General features: G+C 37.9%; 1 protein-coding gene across 10 annotated transcripts in view; it reads right to left on the bottom strand.

Annotated features, from left to right (window-relative positions):
• Positions 1–3,199: 3,199 nt before the first annotated feature.
• ryr1b (ryanodine receptor 1b (skeletal)) overlaps positions 3,200–18,487 on the bottom strand; it is a 108,106-nt gene continuing 92,818 nt past the window's right edge. For 5 of the 10 annotated variants that reach the window (XM_084123769.1, XM_084123772.1, XM_084123774.1 and 2 more), the window contains 19 exons: positions 17,990–18,019; positions 16,936–16,965; positions 16,567–16,648; positions 15,156–16,465; positions 13,419–13,501; positions 13,116–13,284; positions 12,911–12,997; positions 10,829–11,140; positions 10,319–10,449; positions 10,172–10,214; positions 9,942–10,075; positions 8,682–8,742; positions 8,007–8,153; positions 7,786–7,920; positions 7,555–7,711; positions 7,388–7,452; positions 5,720–5,820; positions 5,573–5,624; positions 3,200–4,838 (listed from right to left, as the gene is read on the bottom strand). In XM_084123769.1, coding sequence (XP_083979895.1) covers positions 4,743–4,838; positions 5,573–5,624; positions 5,720–5,820; positions 7,388–7,452; positions 7,555–7,711; positions 7,786–7,920; positions 8,007–8,153; positions 8,682–8,742; positions 9,942–10,075; positions 10,172–10,214; positions 10,319–10,449; positions 10,829–11,140; positions 12,911–12,997; positions 13,116–13,284; positions 13,419–13,501; positions 15,156–16,465; positions 16,567–16,648; positions 16,936–16,965; positions 17,990–18,019 — 3,225 coding nt within the window. In that variant the 3' untranslated portion in view covers positions 3,200–4,742. The remainder of the gene's footprint in view (positions 4,839–5,572; positions 5,625–5,719; positions 5,821–7,387; positions 7,453–7,554; positions 7,712–7,785; positions 7,921–8,006; positions 8,154–8,681; positions 8,743–9,941; positions 10,076–10,171; positions 10,215–10,318; positions 10,450–10,828; positions 11,141–12,910; positions 12,998–13,115; positions 13,285–13,418; positions 13,502–15,155; positions 16,466–16,566; positions 16,649–16,935; positions 16,966–17,989; positions 18,020–18,487) is intronic. The other 5 variants (XM_084123775.1, XM_084123776.1, XM_084123778.1 and 2 more) reach the window with 2 other exon arrangements.

The raw sequence follows: 18,487 nt of genomic DNA, 5'->3' as shown, positions 1-18,487 counted from the left end.
ACAAATGAATCACTAAATGAACAGCATCTTCCACTGAATCACTATGAATGGTATCAGCAATGCCTTGCCCTTCTCTGAGATACAGTGGGGAAATAAGCAAGAGTCATCTGTTTTTTCAGGAGCTCTTTGGGAAGATTTGAGAGAGGCTTGCTCAAATAATAATTTTTATTATTTTAATGTTGTCATGACAGTCAGCTAGTTATATAACAATTCCAGCACTAGCTATAACACTCGGAAACATCATGTCCCAAAATATGTGATGTAAAACAGAATCAATTCATATGTTGAGCATTTGGTTAGGCAACACTGAATAATGTTATTTATATCCTCCTGGGACCCAGGAATAGACTTTTGTCCACTGTAGTGGACATTATATTTTAGTGAATTTCTCTGACATCATACATGTCACATGACTTTTCAGAGATACCAAATGTTTGGAGGTTTGACCATGAAAACAACTTTAAAAATGTCTGACATTAATTTAGTGATCAAATGTGATCTTTAGTGATCTCTTATGGAAATATGATAATATATTGTAATTATAATTTAAATCGGACTACTTTTCAAATTGTATTTTATAAACCAGCATCTCAGGAAAACGTTATGGGGTTTTAAATCCAAAAATGACTTTCTGTTCCAGAACAGGACGTTGATTTCATACATGTCCACTGTAGAGGACAACAGGACTTAAATCATGTTTATCAGGCATTTTTGGAGACACAACAAGTGAATATGGAAATAAGTTATACATCAATATTCCTATGAAAATAAAATGTTGCTAATTATTACTCCAATTATTACACTTCTTTTTCCATTAAATGTTGCTCCAAGAACACATTAATGTGCACATTAGATACAGTGTATGGATACATTGCATTGAATGGGAATATTAATTTATGGCCATTTTACCCACATATTGCATAAAGTAAAATGGTGTATCAATTAATTCCGTTATAGCTTTCATAACATAGTTGAGAATCATCTTTATACAAATTTTGGTTAAAAAAATCCTGAAACACCAAAATTTATTGGTGATTGAAAAAAAAATCCCATTGTTTTTGCCTATACATATAATTTCATGTCATTTTATTTTTTTGAACAACTGAGTCCTGGTGTTCACTACAGAGGATTGAACAAATTAGTTGAGTGATTGATTGACACACACGGGCACTTGTTTTGTTCCTGAATGAATCAGTGTTTGAAAGGATTGGTTGAGTGGATCATTCAATGATTCACGCATTAACACAGTCACCTATATTTGTTCCTGAATGAATCAGTGTGTTTGAACAAACTGGTTGTGTGAATGATTAAAGGAATATTTTACTTAAAAATGACAATTCTGTCATCATTTACTCACCCTCAAGTTGTTCCAAGCCTGTATGAGTTTCTGTCTTCTGCTGAACATAAAAGAAGATATTTTAAAGAATGTCTGTAACTAAACAACTCTTGGGATCCCACTGACCCACTCATAATATTTTTTTATCCTGCTATGGAAGTCAATGGGGTCCATCAACTGTCTGGTTACCGACCCTCTTCAAAATATCTTCCTTTATGTTCAGCAGAAGACAGAAACTCATACATGTTTGGAACAACTTGAGGGAGAGTAAATGATGAATGAATATTAATTTTCAAGTGAAATATTCCTTAAAGGGTTTTGTTCCTGAATGAATCATTGTGTTTGAACAAACTGGTTGTGCGAATGATTAAGTGTTTTGTTACCCCTCCCTCCCTCCAGTAATCAGTAATTCTAGCACTGTAAAAGATTGGTGTGAACACGCTTCTCTGATGTGAGGGAGTGTTAAGCGATCCTTCTGACAGAAAGGTGGCTAGTCGTGATGAGATGATACGACTCCTTTCTCTTTGGCCAGTACAGCTGGAGATGAGAATGCAGTCGTCTGTAGACAGTGTTAGCTCACCTCTGGTGGTCCTGTTTCGAGTCGCTGTGAGTGACTCTATATCTCATCTGTTCCTGCTTCAGCTTACGAGGACAGAGTACCATAGATTATGTGAAACAGCTCTGCATTCAGGGACTCTAGGCAGACACGTGTCCTGTCGCTGGGACTCTATGGCTGGCTTAATGCTGGAGTGCTTCTTTCAGTAGAACATGGACGCTTCAAGGTCTCACAGCTTGGTAGAGTTCCCTCAAAAGGCAACGTCTTAGGGTTATGTATGTAGCCTAAGCCGGTTCTTTGAGATGGAAAGTAATGCTGCGTTGTGTTTGCCTGTGCGTTTTTCTTCAGACAATTAAAAGTAATGAGCACTCTATTAAAGGGATGGTCCTGTAAAAGTCCTGACAGAAAGCGATGCATAAGGATGTAGTGTAACAACGCCCATTTCCAGGAATGCACTAATATTTTGTTGGTAGTACCAGTTTGCAACAATTATTAGTTAACACTAAGTTGTTTTTTGGATTTTTGGATATACCAAAAAACGTTTTCAGCAACACCGGGGGATGGCGCGAGATCGCGTTTTTCTTCAGACAATTCAAAGTAATGAGCATTCTATCAAATCAAAAGTAATAATCGCAATTTCAATATCAAGGCAAATCATGAACAATTATGATTTTGTCATGAGCCCTAGATCACATTAAAAAGTCTTCAGAGTAAATGTAATTTTCTTCTTTGTTTTATATGCAGATGCACTTACCTGTCATTCTAGAATGATCCATTCTGTCCAAAGAGAACTATTTAAGTCATCAAGTGAAATTGTTTTAATTTCGCAATATATATTGCAGAAAAACAAAATATCACGAAGCCCTAGTTTTGAATTCAGCAACGGTTACTCGATTTGTTTGAATGAATCAGTGTTTAAACGAATAGGCTGAGTAAATGATTCAATGACTCGCTCATTAAGACAGTCACTTGATTTGTTTCAGAATGTGTGTTTAAACGAATTGGTTAAATTAATAATTCAATGACTCACTCATAAAGACAGTCACTTGTCGCCACCTACTGGTATATTGATACTACTATACTAATCCATATACTTCTGGAAATACCTGTAGAATTGCACATTTACAATGCATACTGATTAATTGCACAGTAGTTTGTACAGTTATTGAAGACATGTCCTATACAGTAAGGCCTAAACAAATCATAAAAATATAAGAACATGCAAGCACTGATTAAGCACAAAAGACACAAATTTAAGAAATAGTAACTTTCACGGTAAACAAAACAGAATTCAGCCAGAAGTGCTCTTAAAATATTGGAATCTGTTTAATGTGCATTGAAACAAGATTCAGCCTGATACACAGTCAGATCCAGACAAGTGAGTTGATTACTTCCCTCTGTGAGCTCTCAGAGCAAAACACACCAAAAGACCTCAACACACGCTCCGAATGTGCAGAACACACACGTCGTGAGTTTGTTTCAGTCGCTTTAAGATGTCTGATGCACAAATATCAGAGACCTACGCCTACACACTTCATCTATATTCAACAAAAATAAAGTGAATTTCGCCAAAAAGAAGAATAAAAATCTAAAAGGCAAAAACTTGTCTTGTTAGCACTGTTAACTTAATCTAGCTCACATTCGTTTTCCACTTTTATACTAAATTCTGACCTAAATCCCCCCACCAAAAAGGTACATAATAAATACTCAGTTGTGACACAATGAGTTCAGAGTATCTTAATCAAACAAAAATATATCATCTATGTATTTAAGTGGATAAATTAAGTTGCCATCTTGCTATCTGAACGACACAGCATAGGTTATGTCAAGTTCTTAGCTGACAGAATAGCAAAATTACTGTGTAATATTATTACAAACAGACATGATAATGCTTCTTTCCATAATCAGAGTGAAAGGACATTGTCTTGTAAATCTGGAGAGGACGGTTTCTCTCCACCTCTCTATATTTGTAATACAGCATCAGCATTGTGTAGCAGGACACATTGGAAGTGTGTGCTTGGCATAGATACAGCATCCCATTATAAGACTCTAGAGTGCAAAACTTTTACAAAGTTAAAACTTCTCATTTTGTCCATTTGTAATTCTCTGAAACTTAGGCGAGAAAGAAATCTTGGGATCGTGATACTTTCCTCTTGAGAATAAAATGGTATTAAGATATTTCGCTTGCACGCGTTCTCCCATTCGCTCCATACACCAGGGAAAAAGCCTGGCTCGATATTCGTCAAAATGCTCTATATATAAGTCACAGCCACTCGTATGGCTATATTTCTGTGGTTTACGTGAATAAATAAACATAAAGCTATATTATATATGCTAAAATGAAAAGATCTAGACAGCTACTCTACACATAAAAAGATCCCTACAGACTATCATACTTAAATCCTCCCCGTACTGTTAAGATTCAACATTAGGCACTGAGATTTTTTTCCGATTCATAGTGACAGACAAAAAGGACAGAAAGGAAGGCTTTGTTAAGGGGTGTTTTTTTCATTTTGGCTTGATTTGATAAAAAAAAAGTCCTTAGTGGAGAAGTAAAGGCCATTTAGTGTATATATATACAGTTTAAAATACTTTCTACTAACGAACAATGTTTGTTCATTTCTCGTTTAGTCAAACACAGGGGGAAATGAAAGGTTTTCAGTATTATAAGCGAGTTAGTGTGATCTGTGTGATGTGTTGACTGAAGACGAGGGTCGTGAGAGTCAAATCAAGGCTGCAGTCAGTCATTTATCCCTTGTTCCCTTCTTTTAGTTATTTTTCACAATTTTCTCTTTGAACTTAATTCCAGAAATTATACTCTTACACACAAACACACACTTTTCCAGGCCGTTAGCCAAGTTGATCCTCGTACTGCTTCCTGAAACAGTCACCAGCAGGGAAGAAGTCCCAGCATCGCTCCTGATACATTTTCCATACGTATGACTCCTAGAAAGAGAGAACAATCAAATCTAATGTTGTAAGTGTACATTTAGAAAAAGCATTAAAATTTCTATATACATCAAAAGATAAGTCAGTAAGAAAATAAATAAATTTTATTCAGCAAGGCATTAAATTGATCAAAAGTGACATTTATAATGTTACAAAATATTTATATTTCAAATAAATGCTTTTTTTTTTTTTTTTTTTTACGTTCTATTCATCAAAGAATCCTGACAAAAAACTTAAAGGTGCTCTAAGCGATGTCACACGTTTTTTAGGCCAAAAATGTTTTTGTCACATACAGCAAACATCTCCTCACTATCTGCTAGCCGCCTGTCCCCTGAACACACTGTACAAAAAACGCGGTCTCTGCAGACACCACAGGCTCCACAAACGGCAACAAAAACAAACTGGGCTAACCCGCACCACGAAACATAACAAACTGTTCCAGCCAATAACCGACAAGATAAATTTGGGTTGTGGTTTGGGGGGTTAGTGCGCGGATGAGGAGGAGGGAGGGTCAAGCTAGCCTCCATTTTGTTTGACAATAGTTTAAACGTCAACAAGAAGTGACGTCACCCAACATCACTTAGAGCACCTTTAAAGGAATGATGGTCTTCACAAAAAATATTAAGCAGCACAACTGTTTTCAACACTGTATGCCCGTTTAGATAAAAGCTGAATTCTGTTGTTGTTACAGTTTATTTTATTTTTATTTTTTGAAAAAGAAAGACTCTGACCTGTCCTGTGTGCTCCGTTTCGTCTTTATTGATTAAGTACATCAGGAAGAACCTGCACGGCGGAAAAGACACGGTTTCAAAATAAGGAAAGAAAAATATTAGCTTGCACTCTTTCTCAATAAACAAAAGTATTTACAATACACTTACATGTAGTTGGCTAAATTGTGCTCCTCCAACGTATGCGTTTCGAAGCCATGCGGAGTCGAGTCAAAGTAGTCACTTCCAATTCCACAGATGAAACACTTAGTCTTTGGAAAGACAACAAAAATATGATCATTTTTCAGAATGTGTCAAACTGTAATGCATAACACAAGTATGCATACTCAGGATTGTCACAAGGGGCGCTATAGCACACATTAGCAAAAACTTCTGCAACAGTCAGTTTCCTCTGAGGTTAACCACTGTCAAGGCAAAGCAACAGTTTGAAGAGGATCTTGTTGAGAAAGCTAGTTAAAGTTGAGTCTGAACAAGCTAATTCCCTACTACACAGTAAGCAATAATTAGTGTGTGAAATGAGTAGTATTCATAAAACAATAGGTAAAAAAAAGAAAGAAGCTGGATGACCAGTTACTTCTGCCGAGATTCAAAAGTGCACATCTAATGGACTCTTTAGTACTTTAGTACCCCTTGATTCCACAGGAGAGAATGTGTGAACTGAGAACACAAGTTACATGACATTGACAACATGGCAGATTGTAGTTCGATTCCCAGCTCGAGGTCCGTTACTAATCCCATTCCTCTCTCTCCACCCCGTCTGTCTGATCTCTACACTGACCAATCAAAAAGGCCAAAAATATATATAAAAAAATAAAAATTACTAATTTAACAAACAAAAAGTACCTATTTAGTAGGGGTGTAACAATATATCGTGTCACAATTTATCACAATACAAAAATGCAACAATATGTATTGTGTATAGTTCACCCAAAATAAAAAAGACAGTGTGAGAAAAAAACAAGTTTTCAGAGTTTTAGTGTCAATACTACATTAAACTACTATATATAAATGTTGAATATAATGTATAATAATTCAATGGGGGAAAATGTGTGGGTCCTGATAATGCCAAATGTCTTGTTACCAGTAAAAAACATTATTTTAAATATCTAGTCAGTGACAGAGCAAGCATATTCGCCTTAAATAATTCAGTATTTTCAGCTTCAGAATCATGAATATTGTTATTCTGGTGTCTTTATTGTCCTGTGCGTTAGGTTACGAGCACCAAGTCCAAGACTATTCATTTATACCCACAATGTAATACCAAATCTAGCATTTTAATCAACAGTACATTTTCTGTTAACCTTTTATCATATGTCTTGGAGTATCGCAATAATATCGTATTATGTGTTCATATGTAAATTGCGTGAGCTTATTCCGAACATTAGATCTAAAGATCTGAAAAAGCCCAAACATTTGCCCGCCCATAGTCCCTCCCCTCGAAGAAATCAGGACAGAAGTGATTGGAAGTGGACAAAAGAGACAGATTAAAACACCAGGTGTGAACAGGAATGTGTCTCCCTCGTTTACTTGTGATCCGATCGACCAAAACGCATCTCAACACCAGCTGTAAACTGGGCCTTTGACTAAACACCATTTAGCTGCTTATTCTGTCCATAAAGCACCCATTTAGCAACAAAGAGACTTGATTTACACATAAAGTGAGCATTTGTTTTGTTTCTATGTCCATTTAGGGGTGGGCTTATGTGAAAAAAACTATACCAAAAAAAAAAAACTGGTTGGTTACTGTCAGCGCAATAGATTTAAATGACATTTTGCATACTTGAGTGAAGTATGAAAGTATATAATGCGCAGTTGTACCTCCATGTCCTCTCGGACCTGCTCCTGCTGATCTCTCAGCTCACCAAAGGCATCAATGATCAGACCTGCACACAACACAAACATCAGTTCATCATGTCAAAACTCAATTTACAGAGCACTAAATAGCCGACAGGGTCTGAAGCTCTCTAACAAAACACGTTCCTCACCTTGAATGATGGCCAGCAGGATTACAATGACGAAAAAGAAGAAGGTGATGTCAAAGACCACACGATAAAGTTCATACTCGTCTCCAGCCGGATCCTCGATCTCATCTCCTATACCGCCACCGGCTCGCACACCCACGTACATGTGGAACAGATAACACTGAGAGAGAACACATGATCACGGTCAGGCGGGAAACGAGAGAGTGGAATTCAACCAAATGTAGAGCCACTTACAGTCATCATGTCGTCACACTTCATGTCCGGTTCATCTTCATCCTCACTCATGTTGTAGAACTTTCTGAAGAAGTTGAAGGCCACAACGGTGTAGAGGTAGACCACCACAGCCAGCAGACCCACCGTCATCAACAGCTAAAACACAGTCATCATCAACATTCACATCTAGAACAGATGTCTGTAAAATCTCGGCTAAATATGCTGATCTCTGAGAGCTGTACCTGTTTTCCATTGTGGGTTACAGAGGACAGGATGGTGCGCAGGGTTTTGACTCCCATGGCGATGTCCAGCAGATGACAGGCGTAGAAGAAGTTGTTGTAGTGGCCAAGAAATGACATGACCATATACCAAACCAGATACAGGAACGTCTAAGAGCAAAACAGAATCCAAATGAATGATCATTGTATTGAATATCCTCAGTGATATATGTGACCCTGGACCAGTCATAACTCGCACGGGTATATTTGTGGCAAGAGCCAACAATACATTGTAAGGGTCAAAATGATCGATTTTTCTTTAATGCCAAAAATCATTAGGATATTAAGTACAGATCATGATCCATGAAGATATTTTGTAAATTTCCTACCTTAAATATATAAAAAAAATATTTTTGTGAGTGAATGCAGCAAAATCGCGAACATAAATGGACAACTTTAAAGGAGATTTTCTCAATGTTTAGATTTTTTTTCAGATTTTCAAATAGTCGAGATACCAAATATTGTCCTATCCTAACAAACCATGCATCAATGGAAAGCTTATTTTTATTCAGCTTTCAGATGATGTATAAAACTCAATAAAAAAAAGACCCATAAAACTGGTTTTGTGGTCCAGGGTCACATATATATATATATATATACTGTATGGAAAAAGTCAGTTTTGTCTTTACTGAAACTCACATTATCAGTGAACACCACTCCAAATTTCCAGATCTGGTATTTGATGTCGAAAGATGTCAACCTGTGGATTCATGATATTGTATAATGCAAAACAGAATATCAATTATATTATACCATCATGTTTATGAGTAGTTCGATCTTTGATAGTTCGATATTTGATTCTCAAAAGGCTCTTATGAACAGGTTCATTTTAGTGAATCAAAAACATTTTGCATGACCAGAGTAGCTCAATTCCCAAACAAATGACTCTTTTGAGACTAATAAAGAGTAGTATAGTCCAATAAATTCCCAAACAAATAATATTAATAAGCTGTAAACTATAGCTGTAGTGAATCATATCTACACAGCTTACATCTTACTGTTTTGTTGTGAGATTTAAATCAAGGAGTTACTGACTTAATATGACAGTGTAGTTAAATATACATTATAAATAAATTAATAAATGAAACATGTTTTTGTTTACTATTGTTCTTAAATCTATTTATTGGATATATAAATCCAATATATTAATTCAGTCTATTAATCTAATTATGGGATTGCATTTATACCGCCTCCAAAAAAGACTGTAAGAAGTCATTATAACATCAGTCTAAACACATCATTTGCAAGAATTGTTTTGCATTTATTTATTATTTTTTTACATTTATTTAATAATGTATTGTCTCATCATTTGCATTTTTCATCAAAAATCATCAATTAAACTTTTAAAGGATTAGTTCCCTACAAAATTGAAATTCTGTCATTATTTACTCACCCTCATGTCATTCCAAACCCGTAAGACTTTCGTTCATCTTCGAAACACAAATTAAGATATTTTTAATGAAATTTGTGAGATTTCCATCCCTCCATTTAAAGTCCAGGTAACCAAAATGTAAAAGATCCAAAAAGGTTAAACGAATCCATATGAATCAAGCGGATCTTTTACGCTTTGGTTAACCAAAATCTTATGGGTTTGGAACAACATGTGGTTGAGTAAATGATGACAGAATTTTCATTTTTGGGTGAACTATCCCTTTAAGGAAATGTGGCAGCTTAAACTAGTCTTGAAAGTTAAGACTAATTGTATTCTTCAAGACTGGTCCTAACTTTTAAAGTCAGATAAATAAAGAGGTAGATCTGTCTAATTTGAATTGGTCAAAAGTCTTAACATAGGGATTCCCATCCCTCCCGTTTTTGCTGTGCTAGTGAATCACTTCTTGTTACTTGTATTGGATATTGAACTTTTGGTGACTTATGAGTGTGTGTTGCATCTTTCTGTACCATGTGAACATTGAAGGATCAGGCTGAGGCTTCTTCTCGTGTGTCATAGCGCTGACATCAAGAGATGCTAGATCCATGCCCAGAAGCTCAGCGATTCTCTCTCTACCGTAGATATCGCCATACTTCTCTAGCACCTGCAACACAGACACACCATACACACGCTCAGACTTCAACATCTCTTAATACACGAAGCGAAACATCTGCACACACAAGTATAGCACACCACTGACCTTTCTCTTGACAAATTTATCCCAGTAGTTGTTCGGAAAACTCCTGAGAGTAAAATAAAAGCGAATGCCATTTCAGATTGCACAATCTTCACAGGGATACATTTATAAATAATAATAATAATAATAATAATAATATAGTGATATTACGGTGTATTGAGGACAAGTCTATCCCACTGGCCCTTGATGTCGTCATCTTCTGGTTGTTCAGTTACATACAGACCGTCAAACTCCAGTTTACGGGCCAGCTCCTTCTCTCTCTTAAAGATGACCAAAGGAACCTGGACAAGTACAAACACAGTGTTAGCAGCTTATACTAGCTCAAACACCTGACAGGAATATTTCACAAGTTACAAAATGAAATTTCTGCTATCCTTTATTCAATATACATGACTGAAGGGAAGGATTTCAGTGGAAAATAATAAAAAAAAATATTTGTTTCTCACACAAAGCTTTTGCATGGCTTCAGAAGACGTGCACAAGTCATATGGACAACATTTATGATGCTTTTATGGTCCTTTTTTCAAGCTTTCACTGGAAGAGCAGCGTCAACATTCTACTGAATATCTCCTCATGTTTCACAGAAGAAATAATCACACAGGTTTAAAATAACGTGATGGTGACTGAGTAAATGATCACAGAATACAGAGAGCCCCTGACCTTCAGACAGTTGTAGCCGATGATACAGAGGAAGGAAATGATGGTGTGTAAGACGGAAAAGAAGGTCATAGAAGGTTCCATATATCCAGTGCTCTCCTCAAGGAAGTAGTAGACAAACCCTTCATCGTCATCTTCCTCTTCAGAGCCTTCAAACACCCCAGATCCCTCAAACACACCAGAGCCTTCAAACACACCAGAGCCTTCAAACACACCAGAGCCTTCGAACAAACCAGAGCCCTCAAACACACCAGAACCCTCAAACATGGCCGAACCCTCGAACTCCTCCTCCTCGTCTCCTCGTCTGTCGGACACCTACAGGAGGAAACAGCTGACTTCAATACAATTTGTTCTTGAAACATGTTATTACAGCAAATCACATGGTTGTCAAGTGGAGATGCACGATTCTGGATAAATTGAGAATCACATTTTTTGTGTTTAAAATGGAGATCACGATTCTCCCATGATTCTGAATAGACAAATCACATATTAGCAAATCTGTATGATTAGGGAATTTATTAAAGCTACACTGTGTGATATTTTCCCCCATCTAGCGGTGAAATTGTATATGACTACCCAGTGAATATTAGTTTCTGTTCCTTTCAATTCCGAGGGCGTTTTAACTCCTACGGTGGCCGTATTATTCCAAGATTAACATGGCTTCAGTTCGACTTCGTCCATGAGTGTTCCTTCAAGTGATGAGGTTACTTTTTAGAAAACTATTACAAAGTGCATTTAGTTATTTAGTCAGTTAACATGTAGGTTATGACCTCTATGTAGAATGAATAATAGTTTTATGTTTTCGTTATTTTGGTACCATTTCATTGCTAATATGTGACCCTGGACGACAAAACCAGTCACATGGGTAAATTTTATGAAATTGAGATTTAGACATAACCTGAAAGCTGAATAAATAAGCTTTGCATTGACATATGGTTTGTAAATATTAGGACAATATTTGGTCGAGATACAACTATTTGAACATCTGGAATCTGAGGGTGCAAAAAAATCAAAACATTGAGAAAATCTCCTTTAAAGTTGTCCATTTATGTTCGCGATTGTGCTGCATTCACTCACAAAAATAAATTTACAAAATATCTTCATGGAACATGATCTTTACTTAATATCCTAATGATTTCTGGCATAAAAGAAAAATCGATAATTTTGACCCATACAATGTATTGTTGGCTATTGCCACAAATATACCCGTGCGACTTATGAGTGGTTTTGTGATCCAGGGTCACATATCAGCTAACGAATGCAAACGAATGCAAGCTAATGTTAGTAAAGTATCAGTGCTATCGTTATTCTGTATATTGAACGAGATTAATAGTGTAAGGCAATGTTTACAGCGTAGGCTACATAATTTTTTTAATCTGCCGGCAGTCGCGAGTAATCTCCCCCTCGCATTCGTCACGGTGTCACTGAGTGTAAAACGCGAAAGGCGAAGCTTGAATTTCCAGGTATGTCCCTCTTTGGCACATGTATTTTCAAGATGGAGGCGCAACATGGCTGCCGCCATTCGAGCGACTCGCTCGTATGTATTCTAAATGGCAGATTTTATGCTTACGAGAATACTTTATTAGTTGGTGGAAGTAATTACAAAGTGTTTTTTGCTAAGAATCAACTTAAAAAGTTACACAGTGTAGCTTTAACTACATTAAAAATCCATCTATAATGTGTGACATTACAAAGACAACTAAATTAATAATGATGGTTTCCAAAATTAAATAAATGTTATTGTACTCAAGCATGTTTTTTAAATATTTAATATTTTTATTTTGTTGACAGCACATATGAGATTACCACGAAAAACTATGTCTGTAAATAGAATTAAAAACTCTCATAATTAATCCTATGACTGAACAGCCTTTAGAATGTAATATCAAATTTGGTGAATGTTAATGGGGGTTAATGGGATGTTGATGTGTTCAACAATGAAATATGTTCAACTTATTTCATTAACACCTTAAGTTCACACATTAACTAAAAGCACAGTTTGTAAAATGTTTTTATTTTTATTTACTATTTATATTGGGTCCCCAGATCCCAGTTTGAAAACCCCTGTTTTAAAATCACACTGACCCTGTAGAAGAGCAGAATGAAGTTGAGTGCAAAGGAGATAAAGAGAGCCAGGAAGCGCAGGTTGTAGAAATTGCGAGACAGATAGTTCTAGAAGAAGAAGAGAAAGTAGTTTTAGATGCAGTTAGAATCAAAAGTGATAAATGAAAAATATAATATAATTTCTACATAACTGTGAATGATCAGAAACAGTGTACAATACAATTACCATGAATTTGATTCTTTGGATTTCAAGCTCATTCCAGAGTTCAAAGCCTCCTTCCTCTTCCTTCTTGCCTTTCTTTGCTTTAGCCTTTTCTTTTACCTCCTCTGGCTGTTCTGGTTTTTCCTCAGGCTCAGGTTCTGCTTCCTTCTCGGCCTTCTCTCCATTTTCAACACTTTGAGAGACAGAAGGATTAGCCAAGGATTAGTTTTTTATATTGTGATGAATAGGACTTTACAATTGTTCTCGACTGAAAGACTTAGAATTTTGTATGGGGAAAAAATTGCTCATTTGTTCTCCATTACTCACTCTGCTTTTTCGGGTTCTGGGGCTGCTTCTTCCTCTGCTTTCTCCTTCTCTGCTGCTGCTTCGCCCTCTCCTTCTTCGCTTATCTGAAATACCCGGCAAAACAATGAGGAGAAAACAAGAATGTTTAGATTAAGATTTAGATTATGAGTCTACAAAGCAATGAGGTCTTCACAGGTCCAAAAATTCATATTTGAAAGTTGGACCCGGACAGAACCGAGAAATGTCATAAATTCCGTCCTTCAGATGAGACGTTAAACCGAGTTCTTGACTCTCTGTGGTCATTAAAGATCCCAGGATGTCCTTCGGAAAAAGAGTAGGGGTGTGACCTCGGCATCCTGGCCAAATTTGCCCCTTGGCCTCTCTCCATCATGGCCTCCTAATCATCCCCATATACTGATTGGCTTCATCTCTGTCTCCTCTCCACCAATAAGCTTGTGTGGTGGGCGTTCTGGCGCAATATGGCTGCCGTCGCATCATCCAGGTGGATGCTGCACATTGGTGGTGGTTGAGGAGATTCCCCCTTCCACATGTAAAAGCACTTTGAGTACCCAGAAAAGTGCTATATAAATGTAACGAATTATTATTATCATTATAAATGTACTACCCGGAACCGAAGCAGATCCGTCTATTATTTAAAAGCTGGACCCGAACCCAGCCGGGAAGACAGACTCGACTGGACCCGATCGGATTCGGCACATATTCGGCAGCAAATAGCTATTAACAAGTCAATAAACGAGTTGTGAAAATAAAACCCTTTGTCTACCTAAAACCCTTTTACCTCCAGTTAGCAGCCTTTTCCCTTGTACTTGAGTGTGATTCATACAACCCTGCTTGCTAAGAAAGTTCCATCCATTAAAAGCTTTAAAAGTCCACTTGCTGTCACGATGACGGATGACAAATGCGACTTGCATTTTAGCATTACTTATTTATGATCATCTCTGTGCTCTCTGAGCCGAGTCTGACCAAAAATTTTAGATATAACAGGAAAATGGGAGAAAGAAAGAGCGCTTGCACGTTAGCTGGAGCAACCTGAAATATAAGCTTTTGAACGCAATTTCAGCAAGCGTCATAGGAAACATTCATGTTACAGTTCATCTCAGATTTTGTTGGTGATTAGAAATATGTAGTTTTTTACTGTTCCAGCCGCTCTGCTACTGACGGCTGGGGTCGCTCGTGTTTTTTTCACCTTGTTTCCCCAGCTCACACTTTTCTCATCTTAATTTTACAAGTTGCAAGTTACAAAACACACACAGCGCTGACTGACTCTGATCACTGCCAGGTGTACTCAGATTGACTCGGGTATTACACACAATGTTAAACAGACCCGGGACCCGACCCGGCTGACCCTTTAAAATATAGACCCGAACCCGTACGGGTCCTCCGTGAAGACCTCTAGTGAGAAATACCTTTATATTTGACAAACTGAAGGAGAATGATGTGGTTTACACAAAAACATGGTAAGGAACAATCCACATGGATGGTCCCTCTTAAGGTGCAGTTACATTATCAAACTTTCAGCTAAATTGTGTTATAGTCAATAGTGTAGCGAAGTATGAAGCACAGCTCACGCAAAAGTCACTTTTCAAACCAAGCAGCGAATCAGCATGAGGATATATTTCTCCCTCAAGCGAAATTCCCAATTGCATGGATTCATATTGAAACGACTGTAAAAAATTTGCCGAACAACCATTAATAAACAATCAGGCTACAGTACAAGCACTAAACTCTTTTACTCACCAGCCTTCTCTTCAGCAATGGACTGCCTTCTGGAGTTGGAGGCTCCTCTGGCTCAGTTTCTCCCATGTCTCCAAGACCACCATGAGGACCAAAACCAGGCCTTGCACCATCTTCCTCTTCTCCCTCTTCTGCTTCGTCCTCTCCTCCTCCTGCTCCCTCCTCTCCTTCACCAGCTCCACCTGATTCCTGTACTTTTCTTGCACCTGGCTCTGGAGGAAGGTCATCGTGCACCTCGTCTTGAGTCGGGTCAGGCATGTTAGTCAGAATCTCAGTCAACGTCATCTTCTTTGCTCCCTCCACCAGACCTCCTCCGAAGAGGGTGTTCCAGATGAGCATGAAGAAACCTCTGCAGACGCTGTAGATGAAGTGCAGGATGCCAAAGAGAACAGTATAAAGGAACATCACCAAACCGACAATCATCTCCTTTATGGTCATTTTCCTGATTTTGCGGTAACGCCGTCTGAGATTGCGGAAAGTGAAGAGGCTTATGAAGTCCACTACGCTCTTGATGAAGTCAGAAAAGGCTGAGCTGGATTCGGGTGGTGCTTCTTCTCCATTCCCTTCCTCTCCTTCTCCCTCTCCACTTCCTCCACCACCGCTCTCCTCTTCATTTTCTTCATCCTCATCCTCGATGACCTCTTCTTCTTGCTCGGAGATCTGTGAGGCGATGTTCATCTCAAAGATGGTGTCCTCACAGAAGTTCACAAAGAGCTCCATCTTCTCAGATTCACCGCCCTCATTGACAACATCAAAGATGAACTGTCGCTTTGACTCTCTGACCTGAGGCATCTCCCATTGGTTGCGGTTGGCTTCGCTGATTTCAAAATAGATGCGCTCGATCCTCTTGCTGGCACCCATGATCTCGATTCGGCCCAGGAAAGGGCGAAAGTAGTTCAGCACGCTCTCGGCTTGCTCCAAGAAGTTCTGCAAGCGGGTGTCATGGGGAACATGCTCAGAGAGGTTGGTGAGTAGCACGGCAATGTTGAAGCCGATGTCTTTGGCTGGCTCTTGGAAGCGATCGGCAAACTCCTCAAAATTGATCATCTCGTTCTCATCGGCCTCAGAGCAAGACAGCAGGAACTGGATCTCAGATGGCGTGTACTGTTTCTGACTGTCCATAGCCTTGGAGAAGTCTTTCTTGGAGATGAGGCCACGAGGGTCCGTCACATAGTCACGGAAGGCGTCCGATGCCACAATATCCTTCAGTTTGAGGAACATGTCGAAGAACTTGAGAATCATCTCTACATTGCTGGATGACTCAACCAGCATGTCAACCATCTGGCGAGCAATTGTGCCATTCACAATATTACCTGTAAAGGATCAATAAAACAGGCCATAGATCATAACTCAAGTCTTTACAGGTTTGTAGGTCACCTGTGAAAGTTAAATATGATGGACAGATATGTCTTACCCTCCAGTAGAGAGAGAAGCATCACCACCATGTCCTTTTGCAGATCAAGAAGCTCCTTCAACAGACCAATTTGACTGGAGTCCTGTGTTTACACAACCAAATTCAGACACACAACAAAATAAAGTGTTATCCACAAAATGTCTCACTTTATACAGTAATAATAAAGACCTTTGGATTCACATATATTAGACCTAGTTCTCCGTTTTTTAGTTTTTTTTATATGATATGCACCATGAGACCAAGAAAGAAGTATCCTGATCAAGCATAACTGCTTTCAGTGGCATAACTAACATCTCTGGCATGGGTTGTATTTTGGGGGGACATGGGGAACAGCACTACTGGGACAAAGTCCAGCTACTCTCATCTTACCTCAGAATGTGTTCTACTCCAGAAATGATCCTGGGTTTGCATTTATAAACAGACACAAACATAGTATCACACACTGTAACCTATCATCTAACAGTATAGACGGAGATGTAGATGAAAAAGCCAGACAAAGATGTCAGATACTGGCATAGTCTTTGACATGTGCAAAATAAAATTATTCCTAATTTGATCATTCTATTTCTAGGTTTTTAGATGATGGTCTAAAGCATACTGTGAAGAAATTCCAGCAGACACATAAATTCATACTCAGTCTTTCAATATCACACACACAGTACACTTACTAACATGAATAAAGACAAAAAAGCACAAAGCCCTGCACATATACATCAAGAAATATTGGATGAATCTCACAAAACCTTTTTGGTATGTTACACTGCTTCATATATATATATATATATATATTTCAGCCTTTTCCAACCAATCTATACTGGCAGCATTTCTCACAGCGAGCGTCAATGGCAGAGGAGCAAACCCACTATAATTTTGCAAAAACTACTATTATTGTGTCATGGAATGTAGTTTTAAGAGTTTTTATGCAAGAATGTAGTTGCTTAGATATCAAATATGCGATTTTGCGATCTTGACAGGTTTTGTGAGATTTGCATAGTATTGTACAGATTTTCTTGAGAATGTATGAGTGTAATATAGTGCAGGTCGAGGGAAATACATTTCCTCTACAAGTGAGCAACAGCAGGAACAAGGCATAGTGACACCTCCCTCAGCTCCAATATATCAAAAGCAACCCAACAAGGTTAAGAATGCTTTCAGAAATTCAACACTGATACAGTGGGAACAGAGGGGATATCCATTTAAAAAAAATGCAATTGGTCTAATAAGAATCTCAATAATCTCACAAACAACTTAATTATAATAAATTATCCCTGCTTGGAGCATTATATTGAGAAAACACTTGCAGGAAACGTGCCGACACATAAGCAATACGGCGGAATCAGGAGCAAGTAAGAGACAGTACTGTGTAAGTTTGTGGAAAGCAGTGCAAATGTTCTAAGACTGAAGCAAAAACAAAGATCCTTACGCCATTTCGGAGTCCTTGGTCAGGGTGCATCTGGCAGGGTTACACATCAGAATAAAAATGTTACCCATCAACATTTTTAATACATTTTTGTATTGATCCCACTCCCACTCTTTTGGACAAATCCAATCATTCCTTGTTTTCTTTGACTTAATCTTTCACTTTTGCTTATTGCAGTTGAGTTGATCTATTTAGCCCTCATATATATGGTAAAACCAAACTGTGTCACTTTGATGGTTACAAACCAACTTTGACAGATGGCAAATGATCTTTCAAACTGAGGACTAGTAAAGGTTTCACTATAAGCACATTCTCCGATTTTTGAGAGTGGGAGAGGTTTTCAATTTTGAGAAATACAAAAATGCAGTACATAGGTACCGGATGTGTAACAAGTATTAGAACAAAATCAAACACCACAGCAAAGAGGTTAAGAGAAACAACACATGATTAGAGATTACTAGTGCATCAACATTCACGTCACACTACGAACATGTTCCATAT

The sequence above is a fragment of the Abramis brama genome (genome assembly GCF_963993115.1).
Source record: "Abramis brama genome assembly, chromosome: 9".
In the NCBI taxonomy this organism is placed as follows: domain Eukaryota; kingdom Metazoa; phylum Chordata; class Actinopteri; order Cypriniformes; family Leuciscidae; genus Abramis; species Abramis brama.
The sequence above is the reverse complement of the archived record's forward strand: the minus strand, read 5'-3'. Positions and strand labels throughout refer to the sequence as shown.